This window comes from Gopherus flavomarginatus (assembly GCF_025201925.1).
Source record: "Gopherus flavomarginatus isolate rGopFla2 chromosome 13 unlocalized genomic scaffold, rGopFla2.mat.asm SUPER_13_unloc_5, whole genome shotgun sequence".
NCBI classification, from domain to species: Eukaryota; Metazoa; Chordata; order Testudines; family Testudinidae; genus Gopherus; species Gopherus flavomarginatus.
Window position 1 is genome coordinate 282,083 of NW_026114613.1, and position 22,539 is coordinate 304,621.

At 44.9% G+C, this 22,539-nt stretch overlaps 1 protein-coding gene and 1 pseudogene across 1 annotated transcript in view; both read right to left on the bottom strand.

The window, feature by feature from the left end:
* LOC127041850 (uncharacterized) overlaps window positions 1–20,147 on the bottom strand; it is a 256,988-nt gene extending 236,841 nt beyond the window's left edge. Inside the window, exon 1 of the mRNA XM_050935645.1 lies at window positions 15,064–20,147. Within this exon, the coding sequence (XP_050791602.1) occupies window positions 16,073–17,158 (1,086 nt within the window). The 5' untranslated portion in view covers window positions 17,159–20,147 and the 3' untranslated portion in view covers window positions 15,064–16,072. The remainder of the gene's footprint in view (window positions 1–15,063) is intronic.
* Window positions 11,122–15,335, bottom strand: LOC127041847 (death-associated protein kinase 3-like; annotated as a pseudogene).
* Window positions 20,148–22,539: the final 2,392 nt, after the last annotated feature.

The window sequence follows — 22,539 nt, forward strand, 5'->3', positions numbered from 1 at the left end:
CTTAAACTGTAATAATTAGAAAACTTACCTTCATTTAGGAGCTATTAAATATTATACACATAGAGAACTGCAGAGAGTAAGCAAAGAAGAAAATGGGTAGAAACATTGCTCTGTTGGGTACCTGGGCTGATTCTTCAATATAAAAAGTGCAAAGAGGAGTGTTTGTTCTGCAAAGCAATGCTGACAAGTAAGCCAAACCCAGCGTTCCTCACAATGCCATTCTGGCATTCAGATGCTGCTGCAGTACCTGGTCTAGCTACAGAAGGCTGTTGTCCTCAATTAAAAACAAGGCTTAGTACTCAGGGAACAGTTGATCAAAGCAGAATTAAGTTATTTTTTTAAAAGTAGGCAAGCAACCTCAGATTTTACAATAAATATTCTAAATAATGCTCAAGTCCATAGTTCCAATCACCTACCCTAGACTTTTCTACAGTGGCCTATCAGCATAGTATCTAAGTGCTGGTTCAGATTTGTCATGCACAATGTCTATCTAGCTCTCAGTAATCTAACTTCTACTTCACTATCATCACAGTCGGAAAGGAGGCACTACTGCTGTGAGAAGTGAATTTTTGGAAGCAACTTGTAACAAACAAAGATGTAGCACTTATTTCTCTGTGGGGAAAGAGAACAAGGAGCTACCAAGACAATGCCGGTCACTGAGGTTAAGGAGAGAGCAAGGAAACAGTAGAAACACTGAGGCACAGCATCAGCTGGTCTTAAATTGCCATAGCTCATTAACTTCCATGGAAGTAGAACAAGTTATGCCATCTGAGGCTCCATCTCAAGGAGTTTAGAATCAGACTTCTGAACAAGTATTACAAGGGAAGGGAAGTCAAGAGCAGCTAAGAACGTATTGTAGAAATCTAGAAGAGAGAGAAAAAGGTTGCTGCATAATTCTGATACCCCGTAATTGATCAGTTAGGCATTGTCTTCAATCGGAAAAAAGTATCTTCTTAACTTGAATGAACTATCACGAGGCAAATACTAGTAAAGACAAGGCACTTGTAGTTTTATCATGAGTTAGCAGATCAAGATAAACCCTAGCCACCCATGTAGCCTTAACCTCAACCAGCTAACGTGTGCAAACAACAAACTGCCTGGTCTTCACTAGGGTTTTACCTTGTATTTGCTAACTCAAATTCAGAACACACCTTTTTATCCTAGTGAAAACAAGGCTTTACAGGCTGAGGATCACCACAGACTTAGCCATGGTCTAGAGCACTGTTGAACATGAGGTAGCCTATTTTTTACATCAGCTGCTTCAGACTGTGGTCTGACATTTGGTGGAAACACTCCTCTTTCTGTCCCTTTCCTTTAGAATCCTCCTAACCCTATTTTTCCTTCTCTCCTCTGGTCTTTTCTAACCTCCCCAGTTCTCTATCTATCCACTCCCTTCCTAGCTGTCCCTTTCAGTCATTCCTCCTCACTGATTACTTCCCATCTGCTTACCATTGTGTCTCTTCCCTCACGCTTTCCTTTCTGCTTCCACTTACGCTACCTCTTCCTTCTTGGATGCTGGATACTTCCTCCTGACGCATGTACTAGGCATGTTTTTATCCCCACTTAAAAGAGGATAGAAAGCTATGACTCAAACCTGATTTTTAAAGCTTTGCAAAATGGTCACAGTGAAACCTGAAGCCAGGCAAAATTCACCTGGTGTGATCTTTCAACACAAACTTACAACTCTAATCCGTTAAAATCTCAAGCTTGGGATACAAAACCATTCAAATCAGGTGAAATTTTGTAGAACAAAGAGTTTGCTTTGTGGTTTTACCTACATCCAATCCAAAATAAAGGGTTGGTCTCCACATACTTTTGGTACCAATATAACTACATTGGCTTAGAGACCAATATAGTTAAAGTGGTGCAACCCCCTAGTGTGAATGCAGTTATACCAGTAGAGAGCTTATTTTCACAGATTTATAGAGAGTGGTCCCTAGGATAAAGCACAAATAGTCATTGGTCCAGGCAGAGTGTGGGACAGACTCTATAGCTGGTGGCTGAGGTGGAAGACACCAGATCAGATTCCTGCTCCAATGACTATTTAATTCTTTATACACTGTAAAAAGGTTTCTACAGGAGAGACTGAGCAAGCTCCACATCAGAATATTCCATAGCCCAGTGGCTAGGGCACTTTTTTGCACTGAGGGAGCCCCAAGTTCAAATCCTTTCTCCATCTCAGGTAGAAGGGGGAACTAAATCCGGGTTTGGCATAAGTGCCCTAACCACCAGGCTAAAGCTGATAAGGAAGTGGCGGCACCACGACTTCTCCGTCTTTTGCCAATAGGATCTCAGTCTTTGGAAAACAATTTTTTTTGCTGAAACTATTCAGTCCATTGTGTTGATTCGGTGAATAGTTTCAGTTCAATGAAAAATGCATACTATTTGCTGCAAAAAAATCCACTCAGGTCCACTCCTTACACCATTTCCATGCTAGCAGGCTAGTGCTTTCAATGATTAAATGGAAAAACAGGATGACTTTTCATCACGACAAGGATAGTGGTATTATTGCAGACACCTCTCAGACACGTGTGTCTGTGTTACTAATAACAAAACAATAAAAATGATTTGTAAAAGTTTGCTTAAGAAGCAATAACAGCTTCACTGCCATAAAGGCTGATCCAGTGGTATTAATTCACACATTCTTATATATGGCTCAGAATGTGAATTGCACTACACTTAAGAGAATGTCAGTAAAAACAATGTTCTGGATACAGGTGATATCACAGTTCAGAGATGAATTCATAGAAGAATGAAAAGCTCTACAAGTAAAATTATTCTGACAGTGTCGGTGCTGCCGCACTTCTCGGGAAATTCGGACCCCAGTTTTGCAAGTTTTCAGTGGATTTTGAATAATATTATGCAGGTGCTCTGTGTAAGTTGAAAAGTGAGCAGCACATCATCACTGAATCTGACCATAAACCAGCTTTGCTGTTAGGGCTGCATTTTTAGCCAGGATGAGGTTTTCCTCACATGTCTCTCTAGTGTAGAATATTAGAGACACTAAAGTATGCTGCTTTTTCTCAGACGACTACCATTGCTTTGGGAAAGATCTTCTTCCTGGTCACTTTCACAATTTCTCTGAAATAAAGAGAATGTACTCTGAAGAATTAGCATAGTCAAGAACTTCTCCCTCAACTGAGCTCCTCTCTCTGGTTTTTAACTCAGTTCAGTGTGTAACTGACGCAAGCAGAGTCATGTTTACTTTCTGTCCCTAGGGAAAGCTAAGCAATAAACTTGTCATCTCTTGTCTTCCAGCCAATGGACAAGCGGCAGGCCCTGGTGAGACAAGAATCTGTCATTAACTTGGAAAACTTCAAAAGGCAATATGCCAGGTGGTGATGGAAGGTACGGCACTGGGACATTATTCCTGATGTGATAATACTTACTTATCCTGAGGGGCTTCGAGGGCAAGCTAACATTTGCAAAGTGCTTTGAAGATGTAAAGCACTCTAGCTGTATTAAGTATGTTAGGGATTTCTACATTGCAAGTGTCACTTAATTCTCATCTCTCCCCGTCCCCCAGCTCTCTTACAGGATTTTCTCAGTGTGCAACCACTTATCTCGCTCACAGATGAGAAAGGTTCCACTGATGCAGGATGAAAGTTCGGTAGGTACATTGAAAAAACAAGGGGAAGAGAGAAGGAAAAAGCAACCATTTTACTGCGACATGAATCTTGCTCCCCTAGCATGGGCACCCAATGTCCAAAAAGTATCAGAACCACCATGGTTCTGGGTAGTCAACCCATGGAGACGCCAGACCATGAGATGCTGTAGCTTTTGTGAACCCTGAGCCATTGCTCCAACAATAAAAGCAGCAAACAATCCTGTGGCACCTTATAGACTAACAGACGTTTTGGAGCATGAGCTTTCGTGGGTGAATACCCACTTCCTCAGATGCATGTATATTGTGCTTCCTTAGTCCATGTTTGCTCACATAGGGAGCTTCTACAGAAGTCTATCACAAAATCCCACTGGCATCAGTAGTGCAAGATTGGCCCTTAGCATCAAATTCCCATTCCCTATGCAAAGCCCATTTACGTTGGCTTTGCATGGGGGAACTACAATACATAGTAGGTTTGGGGATGAAATCCCCTCTTCCCCATACAGCATAGAGCAACTGCACCCCTCACCTCTCTCAGTTAAGGGTTTGATACCAAGCTCATCACTATGGGAGCCATGTACCTAGTGCAACTTTCATACTACTCCCCCACATCATAATTTTGGCCAATGAATACAGTTTGCAGAGCCACTGGCCACTCCTTGCTCCCCATTTATGCCGCAGATAGCACTGTTGGAGCAAGTATCAGAGGGGTAGCCATGTTAGTCTGGATCTGTAAAAGCAGCAAAGAATCCTGTGGCACCTTACAGACTAACAGACGTTTTGGAGCATGAGCTTTCGTGGGTGAATACCCACTTCCTCAGATGCATAAGGAACCCTCACTATCCATGGTGCTGACAGATCAAGTAGTATTAACATGAACATCTCTCATAGGGAGCTAGGAATTGTCATACCAGCTCAGATCTGTGGTCCATCTACTCCAGTGTCCTGTATCTGATGCACATTCTGTATCAGTTTAGCTTTTTAAAGCCCAGCCACTGTTTCAACTCCTGAGAGGGTTTAAGGTCCCATCAAAGGCAAAATCTCAGCTCAGCCTTAATGCTAGAGTCACTGTTAGTTCCTCCAGAGTCAAGGGAAAACAGACGATTGTACTTTTTTCATTGTCCAAGCTGAGTGGGATACTAAAAGTAAACAGCACAGATGGTGAAGGGCCAATTAGATTGATGATCAATGATATGAAGCGTTTAATGGAGACATTACTAAGAAAAGCTGCTTTTTTAAAAAAAGAAATATATGAATGAAAAACCTGATAGTGTTCCCTTTAAAAAATAAGACACCTTTCAGAGGTTCCATAGGGCCGTCAATATCCCAGCCGCTAATCAGCCATTTCAGATCCTTCCCTGTGGACAATGTCAGGAGGGTGGGAATAGATGCTGATATCATTACTAATACTTTAGAAATCAGGGAACCGTATCAGTCACAGTGTACCAAGGAAATACTAACAATAGAGAAGCTGAGTAAGCCCCCAGAAAGCCAAATCATTTGTTTTTAAACGACCAGGAAACTTTTTCATTACACTAGTTCAGAGGCTCTTAACCCATGGGCTATGACCCCAAAGGAGTTCAACCAACTCTTATCTGCTCCCATTCCCTGTCTCTGCTGTTCTGCTGAAACTAGCTTGTTCAGTTACTTGCAGTGAGGTCCCCCATAAAGATGCTTCACATTGTACTGATCCTAGTGGTGCAAAAGCAAGTGGATTCTGGGTGCATGCGAGAGGAATCAGATGCAAGGAGTTGCACATGGGCTTACGTGATGAAAGAGGTGAAAGGAGAGAGAAGCTCTGCTAAAGGGGAACATACAATGTTACAAACATTTTAAGAAGTGATCATTAAACCGGATTCTCTGTTCTAAAGTGCACAGCTTTTTCTAGAGATGAGCCTTAGTGACAAAGTTCAGATCTAGATCCTAGATCTCCAGTTTTGGATGTGTTAAGATTTAAGGTTTCCATGCCCTTTAGAAAGATAAGCTTCAGCCAAAGTTCAGAGTGGACCTTTCACTAATTGCAGACCTCTTTTTTCCCTCCTAGCATGTCTTCTTGGTGTGTAAGTTTTCTGGGTTTACTATTTACCAGAGGGATTTGATAACCCCACCTCAACCGTGCTGGTTTGTGCTTCCAATCAACCCGATCACTTTTTGAGGGCCTTACTAATCCAGTTTTGAAACTGGAGAATGTATAACATAGGAACAAGAAATACATAGAAACTTTAGAGATCTGCATGTCCTCTGCTACTCACACATCAGACGGTAATGCACCAACAGTGCTGCTTCTCTGCTGACCCAGGAAGTAGGTCAGCAGAGTACTGAAGAAACAGCAAAGACCTGAATAGGCGACAACTATGAGGGGTTTGCTGAGCAGTGAAACAGGACATCAGAACAAAGTTATAACAAAGATAGCTGTTAACTGGAAGGGATTTACATTACAAGAGCTGGACAGTTACAGTGAGATGGATTGCAGGAGGTGTTCATTTAGGTTGTGAGACCAACAGGTTCGATTCAGAACTGAACAGGAAAAGTAACCGAATACATAGGTTTCATTTGTATGGGGCCTGTCATGAAGTATCGAATGGGAACTTTCCCCAAACTCCTGATAATAAAATGAGAGAACCTTAGCTGACATTCAGTACCAGTTACGGTACACATACTACATCAGTAAATCGGGCTCAGGGAACTTATGTTGTAAGTAGATGTTATGGTGGTGGGAGATCCAGAAATGCTTAGATTTAATTGGACTAGAATTAAACAAGCAAGGAAATAGAAGCACCAGAGCAGTCTGGAAAGTGCACCTTCAAAGATAGAAACATCTTGTCAGGAAAGTGGTAATATTGTTGAGCAGACACATTTGCTTTCACACAAGCTATTTTGCTGTTAAACAGTCAACACTCTTCTAAACAATACACCTATAACAGGGTATACCACCATATCTTTTCTTGTCAGTAGTTCTGCAATTTGGCTGTAGCCTGTCTGCTGATGTATTTTACAGAATCTTGATAAGAAAGGGAGAGAGAGCAAGGAGGTGCCCTAGGACAACAGCATCAATGAGGGACTCAGAGTTTTAAAGCTTTATGCACATGTATTCTGAGATACTTATCAGGCCAAAGGCAACCTCAGAGTCAGCAGCATCTAAGTGCAAGTTGTTCAGCTTTGGCTCTAAGATTTTTAACAAACATTTTTATGTAACAGACAAAAAGTATGTAACACCTTGAAGATCTGCTGTTAGTTAGTCATGGCTTGATCATCAGAGGGGTTGAGGTTTCACAAATCCCTTTCACAGGGAACCTTTTAGCACTCAGTACTTCTGAAAAATCAGGTCATCAATGTAAAAACGCCAGATGATTTACCAGAGTGTAGCAGACCACGACCCGATCCGAACCGTCCTTCAGGCTTGACCAATACCTGATCCTAGCCCTTCTGGGCCAGCAGAGGGCAGGGAGGTGATATAAATAGGACCGCAAGTTAAATGTGTACTTTTTCTATAGAGCAGGATGTGAAAATGTCAAGTCTAAGAACACTTTTTGTGGGAAATCCAGGACAGTTTTCACTCTTGCACAGAGAAATGTTTAAAGCCTAATGGCAAACACCTGAACCATTTGCACTGCTTCTGCTTCCCATCATTCTCCGAAGCTGTCCTCAGCTCTGAAACCTGTACAAATGAATACAGAGGCTGAGATTTCATCTACAGTGGCAAAGTATGTCAATACCTCTGAGAGAAAGGAGCTGAAATTACCAGCCTTCCCTCCATCTCCGTTAAAGTTAGACAACATCTGTGCACAATAGACTCTGGATATTGAAGCATGAAATGTCAGTTCCCCACATTATAAGGGTCTAGACAACATCCCACAAATGTGTTAAGTCAAAAAGACTGGTGAGAAATCAGGTTCGAACTACAAAATGTCACTGTTAAATGTCAGTTGTACAATCGTCAAAAAACATTTAAATGCTCATTCAATGGCAGAGCCCCTGAAGCTCCACCCAAATAATTCGTTTTATGATACTCCAGACTGTTAAGAATCAGTTGCCCCATATTGCTAAGTATCTTGCAAAGTCGTGATCTTGTCATTGTCAGCCGGACATGATCCTTTCTCAGGTACAGCAGGGACCTCCTTCAACTCATGAAAAAAGCACAGGCTTTGAGGAGTGGGTCATAATGATACTAGCCTCAGCCACACATACTAAAGATCAGAGCACCTGCTCTAATGTCCCTTCTGCTCTGTGTCAGTATATCCATACGCAGAGATCATCCAAATGGACAGAAATATGGGGTCAAGGATGGGGCAGACAAATTCTGTACATTGAGGGTCCTTTCTCCAGATTTTGAATCTTGCTCTATTTTCTTATTTTTCGAAATGAGGGGAAGAGAACCTCCATTCTGAAAAAGTTGTCTAGTCCTTCTGGACAGTGTCCTCTTCACAGGGCCAGGCACCAGTTCAGCAAGCAGGTGCTTGTAGCAGCCAAGGGGAAGGAGCGGCATGTTGGGCTCTTTGGTGGCCATTCAGCGGTGGGTCCCTCGGTCCCGCTCGGAGGGAATGACCTGCTGCCGAATTGCCGCTGAAGAAGAAAGTGGTGCGGTGGAGCAGCCGCCGATAGCGACATTTTTTTTTTCCACTTGGGGTGGCAAAAACTCTGGAGCCAGCCCTGCCTCTTCAACCTACCAGGCAGCACTGGGCATAATGCTAGGCTTGGACTCTCAAAGGAGCCTGGCACTCAATGACAGTTGAGCACCTCCCTCCCTCAGGTTCCCTTGAAAATTACAAGTGAGATAGAAATTTATTAAGTCCTTGGTAAAATTTTCATTTAAGCACCTAAGTGACTTCTGAGGCATAGTCTCTTTTTCAAAGATATGTAGGCACTTTACTCTCATTGATTTCAGTGGGAGTTAGGCACCTAAATATCTTTGAAGATCTGGGCCTTTGGTACTTAGCAGCCTCAGTCTCATTGAAAGACAATGTCACTTATGCCCCGAAGTCACTTAGAAACCTCTGAAAATTCTACTTCCATCCTGTCTAATGTAGAATGTAAGTGTCTCAGGATGGGATGCATGTCTATTCTCTGCCCAACACTAGACACAACTATTGTGCTACAGACAGGTGGAAAACAAATATATACATAAGCACGGTTTTTCACTAGTCTCCCAAAGTCACTGTGAGAACATGGCACTTTCTGATTCATCATGATCTGTGAACTGAATGAGAATACATTGTTGCTTTGTAGATAAAAATAATAAACAGGATTATTCCTATAATCTTATGAACAGCAGCCCATTCCATTTAAATCATTAGCTTTTCCAGAACAGAGGAGTGGGCTTTCTGGGGGAGGGTGGGGTGGACAAAGAGAAAAGTCTAACAGATCATCTCTCCCTTTGTCGTCCTCTTTCTTCAGAGCATGATTATCTGAAAAGGGGGATTTCGGCCACAAGGATTGGAGAGTTTGCCTGAAGCTGTACAGAGTGACTCTCACTTTTACCCTTTTAGGGAAAGCAACTGCCTCCATTTCCAAAGGGCTGCTAGAAGCAACACTGAGAGACATGGTATGGCCGTGCCAGAGCTTGAGAGCCCAGGGAGGAGGCATTCCTTGCTTGAGCATCCTGTTTGTACTGTGGTAATGCACAAAGGCCCAATCAACATCAGTCCGACTGCAATAGTCGGCCCTGTACAAATCTAAGGGCCTGGCCCCCAGAGACTCCCCCTGGAAGCATCACAGAACTGGGCATGCAGATATTCTCTGACAACCTGCACTCTTTATGTCAGGTCATTAAAAACAGGTTTGATTCCTGCATTGTAGCCCTGCCATGGCACCATCAGGTTCCCACTCTTTGATTCTCTGGGGCAACCCTGGCTTCGAAGCAAGTTAAAACTGCTTCCAGGCAGCTCCAGGTCGCACCACTGGTAACGGCTCCTTTGAAGGACACTATGCCAGTCAAGGACTGCCATGTGAAACACAGATCCACCACACTCCCTCGTGGCCCGTGACACAACCCTCATGCCAAGGGGGCAGGGAACAGAGAGAGACAAAGGAGTGAGTGACTGAGTGAGTGTGTGTGGGAGAGAGACAACTATGGTTCAAATGCCCCAGCAGGGAATTCATTTTCTCTGCAGGGCATTTGCCACTGGATTACAGCCCCTTTGCAGTACCTCAGCCTCACAAAGGAGCCATAAACCAGCTAGAGAATCTGGCCCTATTATTACTTCGCTAAGGAGATGTTTAAATATCCCATTTCAGTCACAGACTTTCACATCAGAGACTACAGCATCGTGAATAAGAGACTATTTATTGTGTCCAAACTGTGAAATGGTTACATTTGTGCACATAAATACAGCCTGAGCAAATAACTTTTCCTTTGAAACACAGGGAAATGGGGCATTATTCAGTTTAAACACTGACTTTTTTTCCTTTTTCATAAGTTTCTAAAATGACCTGTGGAACAAAAACATACGTCTCAAGTTCCACCACACTGAGTCAATGAATTGTTTCCTTTGACAGACCTTTCTTATTATGGAATAAAAGTCAAAGGTCTAGTGACACTGACTGATGGATCATCATCCTCATAAATAATCTAGTATTTGCACCGCAAAATATACATACGCAGTTCTTCAGTCATTCCATCATAGATTTATCATTCTGTCTTTCAAATACAATTTTTTGGTACATGAAACAAAGTTCCTGTTTTTATTGCAAGAACTTCACATTAAAGGACTAAAAAGTATCTAACACTGGTCCCCAAACTTTTTACTTCGTGCCACCTCTCATCCCGGTCTGTGCCTCCCTCCTGCCTTCCCCCGCAGCTGGGTCTGGGAGCAAGGCTCCGGCTGAGAAGGGGGGGAAGGCACGCCGACAGGGTTAAGGGGCCCAAGGCTGGGGCCCACAGCTGGGGATGGTGACGGAGCCTTCCCTGCCCCGCAGCTGTGCCCCCCAGACATTCCTCTGCACCCCCCTGCGGGGGATGTGTCCCACAGTTTGGGGACCTCTGTTCTAACATCTGATGACAGTGAAAGAGAGACTGTATCCTGAAAAATCAGCCTATCAAATAACTTTAACTTTCCTTCATTAGCTGTTATTTTCATGGCATGAAATGATAAATCACTGCATCATTTGCTCCATTTGAAAGGGCTGCAATAACCTTCATAAGTGTTTTTAATTATCTGCTGTGCAGAATTATCCTCAGCACGTCTGCAAGAGTATTTCCCTCATCCAAACAAGAATGCTACCAGGCGATTTTATAGACTTCAAATCATATGTAATCTGGTAAAGAAGGAGTGAAATACTGTTTCATTTCAAGTGAATTACCTAATAATTTTCAGGACCTGTATGTTTACTATTATTATAATGTTAGTGCAGAATAACTGCAGGGTTACACATGCCCTAAAACAAAGTGATTTCTAATTCGAAGAGTTCAGGAACTGCGCTGGTCACAACATCAGCACAAAAAACACTGCAGAGTAGAGGCTTTTGGTCAATAGTTTGGGCAACATTTCCATATTTCTGTTTTAATGCATAGGTGATGATTTTGTTCTGAAGTTACAAACTGAGATGATTTCTTACTATTGCACATTGAGACAGACAGACAGCAAGATAGGAGTTCTAATGCAGATTTTTGCCTATTAATCATTACTGACTTGATTCTGCAACATCAAGATTCAAGCCTGCAAGGAATTCTTCACAGCAAGATCTATTTAACAGCTCCATTAGTGATTCATTAGTATCTTTGTTGAAAACAGAGCCAAAGTTTCCATTCACACATGCATCATTTCCATTCACCAGCTGAAAACTACTCATTAAGTCCTGGATCCACCTGAGTTCCTCAGAAAGTTCCTGACTCAGAGATTCATACTGAGACTTTACATCAATGTATTTCCCAATGACACTTGCAAGGCTACAGTCTTGATGTCATCCTGCAGATGTTTCTTCAGGGATTCAATTTTATGGTGCTCATACTTCAGCTGTGAAAGCTTGTGTCTCACATTTTCATTTTCTTCTTTGTACCAAGCTTCTTTTTCATTATATATGGAAACGAGAACATCCATGTCTTCCTGCAGGGAGTCGTGGGACATAGTCAGAGTGCTGAAACCATGTTCCATCAGAGAAATGTCTTCTACCACCCGCTAAAGCGCTCAAGGTTGACATAGGTGTTATTTGGTGGCATACTTGAATGACACTTGATGGTGTACTCTTTCAGACCTTTTGTCTTCAGCTGACTGTTCTCAGCCTTCTTGTTTTCTTGGACTTTTCTTTCTTCTATCAACTGGTAAGTCTTCAGGCAGAAGAACCAGTATTATAGATTGATTATCAAGATTGCAAGATATTGCACAAATTCAACTCTACACAGGAGACAAGAGATGCAAACTGCATTTCCACAATGCTGGGGAGAAGCGTCCTTTCCAGTCATTCTCCTTCATGCATTTGATTAAAATAAAAGGGGTGATGTGACAAGCACTGAGCATTCATTCCCATGGGACAAGTGTAAATAAATGAAAGGGTTGTGAACTATTTGCATGCTACAGTTTGTGCAGTTAAATTCTCAAAACCATCAACATTGTTGGGGAAAAAATAATCCTGAACACACTCCACTCAATGTTTTGTACAATACATAACAAAATGAGAACAATCCAGTGTTTAAACATCTGTATTTGCCATGCTGAGATTGCTAAATGTATTTTCACAAAGAGATTTATCTATGGAGGCAAGCTTTGCTTAGAACAAAACAACACACATGCACACAAATCCAAATACCAAGCAAATCCAGACAGCTACTAGCTCACTACACCAATGACATTTTGAAGGAGCTGATTTGTTTTCACATTTGGTACGGTCAGCTCTCAACACCCGAAAGCACTACACCAGAGGTATGGTTTGTGTCCATACAAACAGTGATTAGAGATGAAAACAGCACAAATAGTGTTCTAATACAGAATACTGTATGCCCATTTATTTATATTCCAGTCACCCCTACTTTGGCTTTATTGTAATAACAGAAGTCATGATTAAGGCTTGCAGAAATCCAAGATTTTGGAAGGAATTGAACAGATTTTTACTACTGTTTGTCATGAATCCAAGGATCTCAGAGTGTTTAGTAGAGTTATTTCTCATAACTTACCTGTGAAGAAGGAGAGTATTTTCCCTGCCTTGCTCATGGGTGAAAGTGAGACATGGAGAGGTTAAGATTCACTGTCTGGTTCAAACTGATTTCTGAAAGCCATAACTATGATGAATTCTCTTGCCATTTAGGCACATAGCTTTAGCATGCAAATATAAATTCCCATACAAATTCTGTACTAGTTTATCCCGAAGTAAATGTCCGCCTGTTATAAAAGCACTACCCGTATTCCATCACTATCTTTGGCCTTACCGTTATCAAAGGACGAGTGAGAGCTTCTTGAATTGTGAGCCGTTTCCTGCAATGAAACACACACTTAAATGAGAGCCAAGCTGCTTACCATACCCTTCTCTCAGGGTGTTTATGAACCAACACTTTCATATTGTACCTTGTACCTATAACACTGTCACCAGTAGTGCCAGGATTACTTACAGTGAGGTATAACTTTCATGGCTACTTTACTCTGTAGGGCAGCAGGGTTCAGAACAGTTAGCTTTCTGTCTTCAGTGTTAATACAGTGCTACCCCAGCAGAGCTGGACTTCATTTTCATTTACACTCAATGAAAATCTCTCCCGCTCTCATTGCTCTGTTAACAAGAGGTGAAACACTGCTAATGTTTCATGATATGTTCTGTCTTACTAGTCTAACATGCCTAATGAGTGAATTCTTCCTGCACACACTTGGTCTGACTTTTTCTCTCTATCTATTGATGAAAGATTAATGTAATCCAAAACATCTTTAATCCATGAGAGATCAAGTCATCCCTGCAACTCTTGCTTCCTGAAAGCAGTATTCCTGGGCAGGATGGTTCAATACTAATCAGAAAATCTAACTTTCTCCTACACCCTAGCAGCACTGTGAACAGTACACTAGCACCTTCAGGCAGGATGGGCATAAACATGGTATTGCCTTTGGAGCTGGTTACAGCACAGATTTCAACATGCCTGATATGCCCGGCTTGAAAGGCACTTGCTAAACTTGTGCAAAACATTCACATCAGACTCCAACATGTCCTGGGGTCTGAGGTTCGTAGAAATGTTTCCTGATGTGTTTGGACAGATACTCTAGCTGGCAGCCTTCTCCCAACAGCCCCCACTATCTACCTTTTCCCCCAGATGTCTTTAGAGGGCACCCTACTGACCTGCCTTCCCACACCTTTCTGCAAGTGGCCCCCCACTTTCTTTCCAGGGGACATCCGATGACCACTCCCACTAGTACAAATAGACTCTTCAGAGGGCTCAGCAGCACATAACCTACAAGGATGCCCTTTACTCTCTCTGCCCACACCAACATAGTGCAGAAAGTGTGGCAAGGTAGTCCTGTTGCATCCAGCTCATTCAAAACTTCAGGAGCAGAGATCCCTATCCTATAATCCCTATTGCAGTAGCTAAAGAATCTCTCTTGTTCCCTAATCACCATGAGGAGTGGGAAAGCCCCATATAGCTGCTAGAGAAGTGCCAGGTGCACCTAGCTGATGCACAAGGCTTAATGGAGCAGATTTGACACTAAGACAGCTGAAGAGCAAGGAGTTTGCAGCAATATGGCTTGGGGTGTGGGAGCAATTACCAACATCTTCTACAGACCTGGGATAAGAGCCATCCTGCCTCAGATGATGGACTTCATGAAGACAGCGAAGGGAAAATGGTGGCTTATAGGTGTGAACAGATAGGGTGTCCCTCTGAAGGTTTGAGACTGATGAACACAATCCTCCAAGTGAACACATAGGAACTGCTTTCCTGACAATCTCTGCATGCCAATCTGCAGGCTTTAGCATGGGATTAATAGATTCCTAGGCCAGAAGGAACCATTGTGATCATCTAGTCTGACCTCCTGTGTAGCACAGGCCGATAGAACTTCCCCAAAATAATTCCTAGAGCAGAACTCTTAGAAAAACATTCACCCTGGATTGAAAAATTGTCAGTGATGGAGAATCCACCAGGCCCCCTTTATTGTTCCAATGATTAATTACTCACAGTTCAAATTTTCTAGTCTGAATTTGTCCATGCTCAGCAGCTGTTTTGGAAACACTGAATATAAAAATCCACTCTCTCACATACAGACACACTCACCCACCAAGTGCACATGGCTTGTGAGATGTCATTAGAGGCAATAACAAAAGTTGAAGAATTACCAGACACAAGAACAGCTTCTAAAATCCTATAAACTCCAGTCATTTGCACTTCACAAAAAAACCAAGCCAATCCAACCCTACTGGTGAAAGAAAATGCATGCCAAATTCTGCTACATTGGTGAATTTTGCCACAGGGCATATTTTTAGGGCCTCTGAATACAGACATTTACAAGGGACACAGCAATACACCTGGACTTAATGACTCACTCTGGGACAGCGACCTACTCTGCAATGAAACCTCTGAACTGCTCAGCGTGCTCATTTTTGCCTGGGTGGCATGAAAGGCAGCCAGCCATTTCTGTACATTCACTTACCGCATGTCTTTCACTAGGAGTTTCCGGATAAAGTCTTTTGCCAGATCAATGGTGTGACTGAAGAATTCCTCATCAGATTCGTAATTCACCGCTGTGATGTTGGTGAGAGTTTCCTGCTTTGTTTCTCCAAGGAAAGGGGATGCGCCGCTGAGCCTGAATAGGCCAGACAGGAGGATCATGTTTTGAGTGAGGAAAAATAAAGTTACTTGGACGTGATTCCAAGATTGTGAAATAACAATATTGGAATGTGGGTCTCTCTTTCAGGGCAGCCAAGAAGATTTGGAAAGAAAAGGCCCAAATCTTGGTCGCCATAGATATGGCTACAAGACAGATTCACAAAGCAGCATTAATGTGTTTCCATGTGTGACAGCAAAGACCCTATTCATGGACACCCCCATCCCTGAGACACACTCAGGTTCTTGCCGCCTAGGGTAAGAATAATCCGCACTGGAGGAAAGGTCCAGTTGCTATGAATGTATCAGTGGGTACATGCACAAATACCCACAAGCTATGTCAGGGAATGTCCCCGCATAGTTCTCATCAAAGAAGCCCTGTTCAGTGGCCTCTCTGGAGGTTTTGGGAAAAACTCCTGCCCCGTGCTGTTTTTCTGCCTGCAGTTCACTGGCAAGAATCTATGCACCTAGAATTGGGCCCAAGAGGTCCACATACATAGAGAAAATTAATTGCTCAGATTTTTGTGGCCTTGCTCTGATTTCTGCTCAGATTTCTGCAGCCAGGGGACTTACAGTGTAATAAATTGAACATAAAGAGCTAATTCTGTCAGAGCTCAGCTCCATGCTTAAAAGTGCAAGGATACAATGCAGTCACTATTCTCATAAAACACCATTCAGCAACCTTTGAGATGGAAAGCGCTGTGAGCCTGCCTGGCATCTCTCTCAAATGCAATTGACATCTTTCATCTTAGACTCATATTTACTGCAGTCCCACAAACACCTGGGGTTAAAGCGCTTCCTCTGAGTAGCCGGTTGTGCATACCCAGCAACTTGAGTGTAGCCCTCGAGTACTTGAGGCTATGTAGTTTTGTGTCCGTTTGGTCCAAAAAGAGTCTGGACCCTTCGAAGGGGATGTCCTGGAGCGAATTTTGGACCTTAGGTGGCAGACCTGACTTCTGAAGACACGCCGAGCGCCGCATGACTACACCCGACGCAATTATCCTGGCCGCCACATCTGCCGAATCCAAGGACGCCTTGAGAGAGGTCTTTGCTACTGCCTTACCCTCGTCCACCAGGGCCGTGAACTCCTGCTGGGAACCCTGGGGGAGGTTGTCCTTAAACTTCCCTACTGCTGCCCAGGAGTTGAAATTATGCCTGCTGAGAATGGTCTGTTTGTTAGCAATTCTCAACTGGAGGCCGCCTGACGAATACATCTTCCTGCCGAACAGGCCCAGGTGTTCTGCTTCCTTGGCCTTAGGGGCCAGGGCTTGCTTCCCGTGGCGCTCTCTCTCGTTCACCGCTGAGACTAGCAGGGAACATGGGCTTGGGTGGCAGAACAAGAATGCATAACCCTTTGATGGGGCAAAGTACTTGCACTCCACACCTTTGGCTGTTGGTGCGCTGGAGGCCAAGGTCTGCCATATAGTCATATAGTTCGACTGAATGGTCTTAATGAGCGGGAGCGCTATTCTGGATGGACCTTCTGGGCTCAGAATGTCCACCATGGGGTCCTCTTGCTCATCCGTCCCCTCAGCCTGTAACCCCAAGTTATGGGAAGCCTTATGCAGTAGCTCTTGGTGGGATCTGTGGTCTATTGGCGGAGGCCCTGATACTGCTGTGCCCACCACCGCTTCACCTGGGGATGCCAAGGAAGTCAGTAGCTGCTCAGCTTCTTCCTGCTGGTCTCCCTGGTCCCCCTTCCCTAAGGGAGGGGCTTCTGGCTCGGGCCAGGGCAGACGACCTTGGGGCGGCACCGGACTCGGTGCCAGTCTCTCCAGTCTCTTGCCCAATGAAGATGCAGGTGGTGTGGACACTGTAGTTTCTCGCATGGGAGAGCGTCGGTGCAGGGACCGGGACCACTGCACTGAGTAACTGGCCCTGGAGGGATCCCCTTGCCATTGGTGGTAGGCCCAAGGGGTCCAAAAAGGCCAATGTCCTGGCAGCCCCTATTTGGGGTGCCAACCAGCCTGAGGTTCCCTACTGTCCAGTGCGGGTAACTGTATCAGTCTGAGTTGTTGCTGGACTCCAGCGATGCAGAATGCGAGGGCCATGATTGGCTTCTGGCTGATCAGAAGTGGGACTAGTACCAATGCTCTCGGTACCTGGACTGGAACCGGGATTGGTACCGGTGCTCCCGAGACTGGGACCAGGACCGGTGTCCTCGGTGAGCCCCCGGCAACAGCCAGCCCCTCTTCTCTTGGTGCTGGCTTCTGGGGGGCTCCAGAAAGCGGTGTGCCCCTTCCACGAATTCTGCGTGTTCACTCACCTCTGGTACCGAGACTTCCCTCTGAGTCAGGGGTAAATGGGAGTCCACGGACTCAGAGCTTGACCGGGACCAACGCCAGTAGTGATGAGGTCCTTCCCCGCCTCAAAGGTGTCAGGCATGGAGGGTTAATCTGTTACTCCCTCGAGCCTGTCGTCTGCCCTGAGTTCACCTAGAGCTGGACTCAGTGGGACAAGTTGCGCCAGCATCACCAGTGACAGCACCAGTACAGCGTCCATCCTGCTCTTCCCAGTGCTCGGGGCCTTGGATGGTGCTGGTCTGCTTTGCGGGTAACATCTGCACCCTTTCTTTGGCTGTGTCTTGGGTTGCACCGGGGAGGATGAGCCATGCTGGGGCCTACTTTGGCGCTCTGAGACCGACAGCTTCCGGTGCTTGGCCGGCACCGGGTCTCTTGATGAATCTGGGGCACTCTGCACCGAGGAAGCTGGAGCCGATGTTGGGTGCTCTGGGCCTCATAGCTGCAGCACGGCCTCCATCAACAACTGCTTCAAACAAAAGTCTCTTTCTTTGGTCTTGACTTGAATGCCTTGCAAATCTTACACTGCTCCGTTTGGTGTGCTTCCCCCAGGCAACGTAGACAGGAGTCGTGGGGGTCACTAACCAGCAGAGGCTTGTGGCACGTGGCTCAAGCCTTAAACCCGTGGGCCTGCAACATGCCCTGTGGCCTGGGGTGGGTGCTGGAAACCTCTAAGCACCTAATCTACTAAGTGTCCACAATGAGGGATTGCTAACGAACTGATAACAGCTCTGTAACACTAAGGCTAAGGGATTGTGTTTCGTAAGAGAGCAAGAGACTGTTCTAATGCTGCCATGGCAGAAGGAACTGGAAGGGGTCAGGCCAGTGGGAGAATATCTGCACGACTCAGTGGCACCACTCAGGGGGGCCCCCACCAGGAGCTGCAAGGGAAAAAGTTTCTGATGCTCGTGCATGCAGCGTGCTTACACCTAATGTGGAATGGACATGAACAGGCACTCGAAGAAGAACTAGTGATTGGTATTATAATAAATACCTCTTGTGTCTTACTCATTATCATCTCTTCTCAGACAGGGGGTAAACTAGGAACTCCAGGGGCAGAAGGATAGCTCAGTGGTTTGAGTATTGGCCTGTTAAATTCAGGGTTGTAAGTTCAGCCCTTGAGGGAGCCATTTAGGGATCTAGGGCAAAAATTGGTCCTGCTAGCAAAGGCAGGGGGCTGGACTCAATGACCCTTCAAGGCCCTTTCCAGTTCTAGGAGATTGGTATATCTCCTATTATTATGATATTAGCCCAAGTATACTGGCACTGCATTTCTCAATAGCCACCTCATGGAAAACTCTGAACACCATCCAACTTCACAGAGGGATCTGCCTGTGGTATTTCCAGCATTCCCTTCTCTCCTGTTTTGCTATTACTAAGGACATTTGTACACAACAGGATTGTAATGGATCTGGACCCTCACACTGGAGCTACTCTGATTGATTGATGAGCTGAGGATCTGCTCTTAAAACCTCCAGCAAGAAGTAAGCAATATGAAGAGAAGTGGAAGCTCTTAATTAAAATCCTGCTTTCATGCAGGTAAAAAGGAATAAAAATATGACAGGGGTGAGCTGCATAACATGCAGTATTTTCCATGAGATGCCAACAAGTCTTTACCTACACTCATGCTAATAATAAGGAATCTTGGCTTCTAAATTATACCGTGCACAAGCACCACACTGATTTTTTTAAACTCTTAACTCTCCACCCGATTTGTAAATCTCACGTTTTCAAAGTCACTGTTAAAGGCATATGCCCCCACTGTGTCAAGTCCTGTTGTGATCTCCTTGCACCTGTCATTTCCTGCAAGATTGCTACCGACAGAGTCATAATGAAGTGATTAGAAACATATTTGCTGGATGAGAGACGGGAGGGTGATAGGTGTTATATCACTTGGATAGGAGTGAGTAATCGTGAAATGAACTCAGTGCCAGAAGGAAACGGCTGGGATTCCCAGTAAAGACCTTGTGAGCTCTCTTGGTTCAGGCTTGTCTGCAGCAAGTGTCATATCCTCAGGGCAAATATTGCTCTTGGCTTCCTACATAGCCTGACTGTCTCCTGGCAGTAGCTTCCTCCCTGAACATCCTTCTCCCTGAGTGTTTAGAGGGGACTGGATGTAGACTTGATCCCTTCCTTTCTTCCCTTTGAGGAAGAGTTTGGGGAAATTCAGTCCCTCATTTGTCTTCATCTCCAGCTGTTCTTTTCATTTGTTCTCCGCTTTTCCATTTCTGTTTCTGACTTTTCTTTTTCTGTCGCCGCGGGTGATGGGAGGGTGACTGAGACTTTGGAGCAGAAGCCTCAGCAGGAAGATGATGAGCAAGTCAAATCACATGGGACTTGATTGCAGAGACAGAAAGAGGGTGTGTCCAGGAAATGTGAGCAGGGAAAAGCCTGTGAGAGTCAAGAGAGGCCAGAGAATCAGCAGGGAAAGCAGCCAACACAGAAAGGTGGAAAATCTATTAATTGTAGGGGAACTCACAGAGGCCTCAAGGATACCAGGACCCAGCCGAGAATCCGCACGGGAGAGAAAAATAAGACGTGTGTTGAGTCTGGGGAAAAGTTCAGTAGGCCCTCACAGCTTCTTAGCCATCAGAGAATGCACACGGGGGGGCTCCAGCCTGGCAGTGGAGAGCACAAACCACTGGCTTTCCACAGGTGGGAGATCACCCTGCAGCCTCTCCATCCCTGGGAAATGGAATCAGTGGTGAGGCTGCACCCAACCCTGACACAGCACAAGGCCTGCCCCAGAAACACATTGGGGCCCACCAGGTGTGGGGCAGGCAGCCTCAACAAGGAGGAACCAAGTGTGGAGGGCTCAGTGTGGAGGGATCCAGGTGTGGGGTGAGAGGATTCTGTGTGGGACAATCTGGGTGGCAGCAGCTCAGTGGGGGGTGTAGATGTGGGGGGGATCTGGATGCACAGAGACTTGTTGGGGGGGATTCCAGGTGCAAGGGTAATGGGACTCTGCAAGTGCTTCCAGCTAAAAGTGGTTGGGGCTCAGTGGAGGGGACTGGGTGTGGGGGGTCTCAGCAGGGGGGTCTGGGTGCTGGGGGAGTGGGGCTTGGTGGGGGTATGAGTGCAGTTAGTTGGGGGTCAGTGGGATGGGAGTGTGGAAGCGGGGACTCGGTGGTGCAGGGGGGTTGAGAGCAGGGAGAGTGTTCTGGGTGCAGGGGTTGGGATCTGGGGGCAGGTGGGCTCCAGATGAAGGGGTTGAGGTTCAGTGGGATGGAGTTTGGGCATGCAGGGTGAGGCTTGGTGGGGGTGTCTGGGTATAGCAGGTCCAGAAGCATGTAAGTTGGGTGTGCAGTGAACCCTCTCCCTGCAGCTGAGGAGTGATTGTGGGAGGATGTTAAATCTATCTGGGTCTTGATTCCACTAGGCTGTTCCATGGAGTTAGCTAACTTGTATTAGCTGTCTTGATGGAAAATTATAACTATTTTTAAAATTCAAGAAAATTGTCCCTATATAGCGGGCAGGTTAATTTAGCAGATTTCCTCAAGACCTGACATGAGCTCGGTCACTGTTCTGTGGACCAAACGAATTTCGGGTATCACAATTAAGCTTTTCTTCCCACTGCAAAGCAATTGTTAGTCACCAGGTTCACCCAGGGACAGAAGGGGCAGACACTCACAAAACAAATCTCTTCCTGCCTATTGCATTCTCCACACCTGAGAAGACAAAATAACACATCTGTTTAACTTTGATGGAGAGGTCCCGCTCTTAGAAGTTGGGTCAGTAAGACTACTGAAGCATGTGTTTAGAAAAATTTGCTTTGAAACAAAGATAGTTTCTTAAGTATATGTTAGTAAGCATTTTATCTTTCTTTTTCTTGTAGCCAATTAATGACTGTTATGCCTCATTACCTGTATGCATATAAAATCTTTGTAGTTATGATATATAGTTTATATCTTTCTAAGCCAGTGTGTTTAAACTGATGTTTCTGAATAAATCTTTGAAATAATCTTACATATTATTCTCCTAAAGGTTTATTGGTCTTCAGAGTTTCTGTACTGTCCAGGAGCTGCATTTCTGGGAAATCTGGGACTGGGGGTGTATTGGGGGTCACCGTGTAGTAGAACCAGGGCTGAGGAGAGACAGAGTGTAACCCCAGTGTGGCTGGCGGGCTGCAGTTGCACACAGAGACTAAGGGTGTGGCTTGCCTGCTGGAAGGCTCTTTGACAGTGGCCCAGGTGGAAGCTACTTCAGAAGGCATTGTAAAGCACCCAAGATTTCAGGGCATGGGTAATAGAGCTGCTCATTAGTCTGGATTGTATCCTGGTATGTCTCAGCTCTACAGGATGTTACTCCTGAAGTCATCTCTGAGCTAATCCGGTGGTTTGGGAAATGCTGTCCCTAACTATGACAACGTGGAGGGAAGAAAAGTGTGGTTTTGGTGAGGTAACGGTCACCCCTTAGGAGGAACTGCAAAAGTGTGTGAAATACAACCAGTGTTGAAGCTGAGAGAGCTGCAGGAAAATAAAGAACTATTTTTGCTTAGAACCCCATCTCAAGTAGCTAACGAGACTGTGACCTAGGCTTATGTCTGGTTCCTAACTGGCACCTGTGCCACCAGTTTAAAGGAATAAACTGGCCATGTTTGCAGGCGCTATTCCTGCCTAGTACTGCTGAGATTTTGGGTGGTTTGCTATATGATTCTACTCCAGGGAAGTGTACTTTTAGTACGGTGAAGGATTTGGCAAGAACTCTGATCGAAATAGGAGGCACCCAGCTGTTGGTTTTCACCCCAGAGAAGAAAGCTATGGCCTATATCAAATTGTTCATAGAACACCACTCCCTGCTTCAGTAGCACTGCTTTCAGCCCCAAGGGATGCCAGGATTAGACTGGAAACAATTGTCCTTTACCACTTGGCACCAAAGTATCATGAGGAAAAGAGGACATTCCTTCCCCA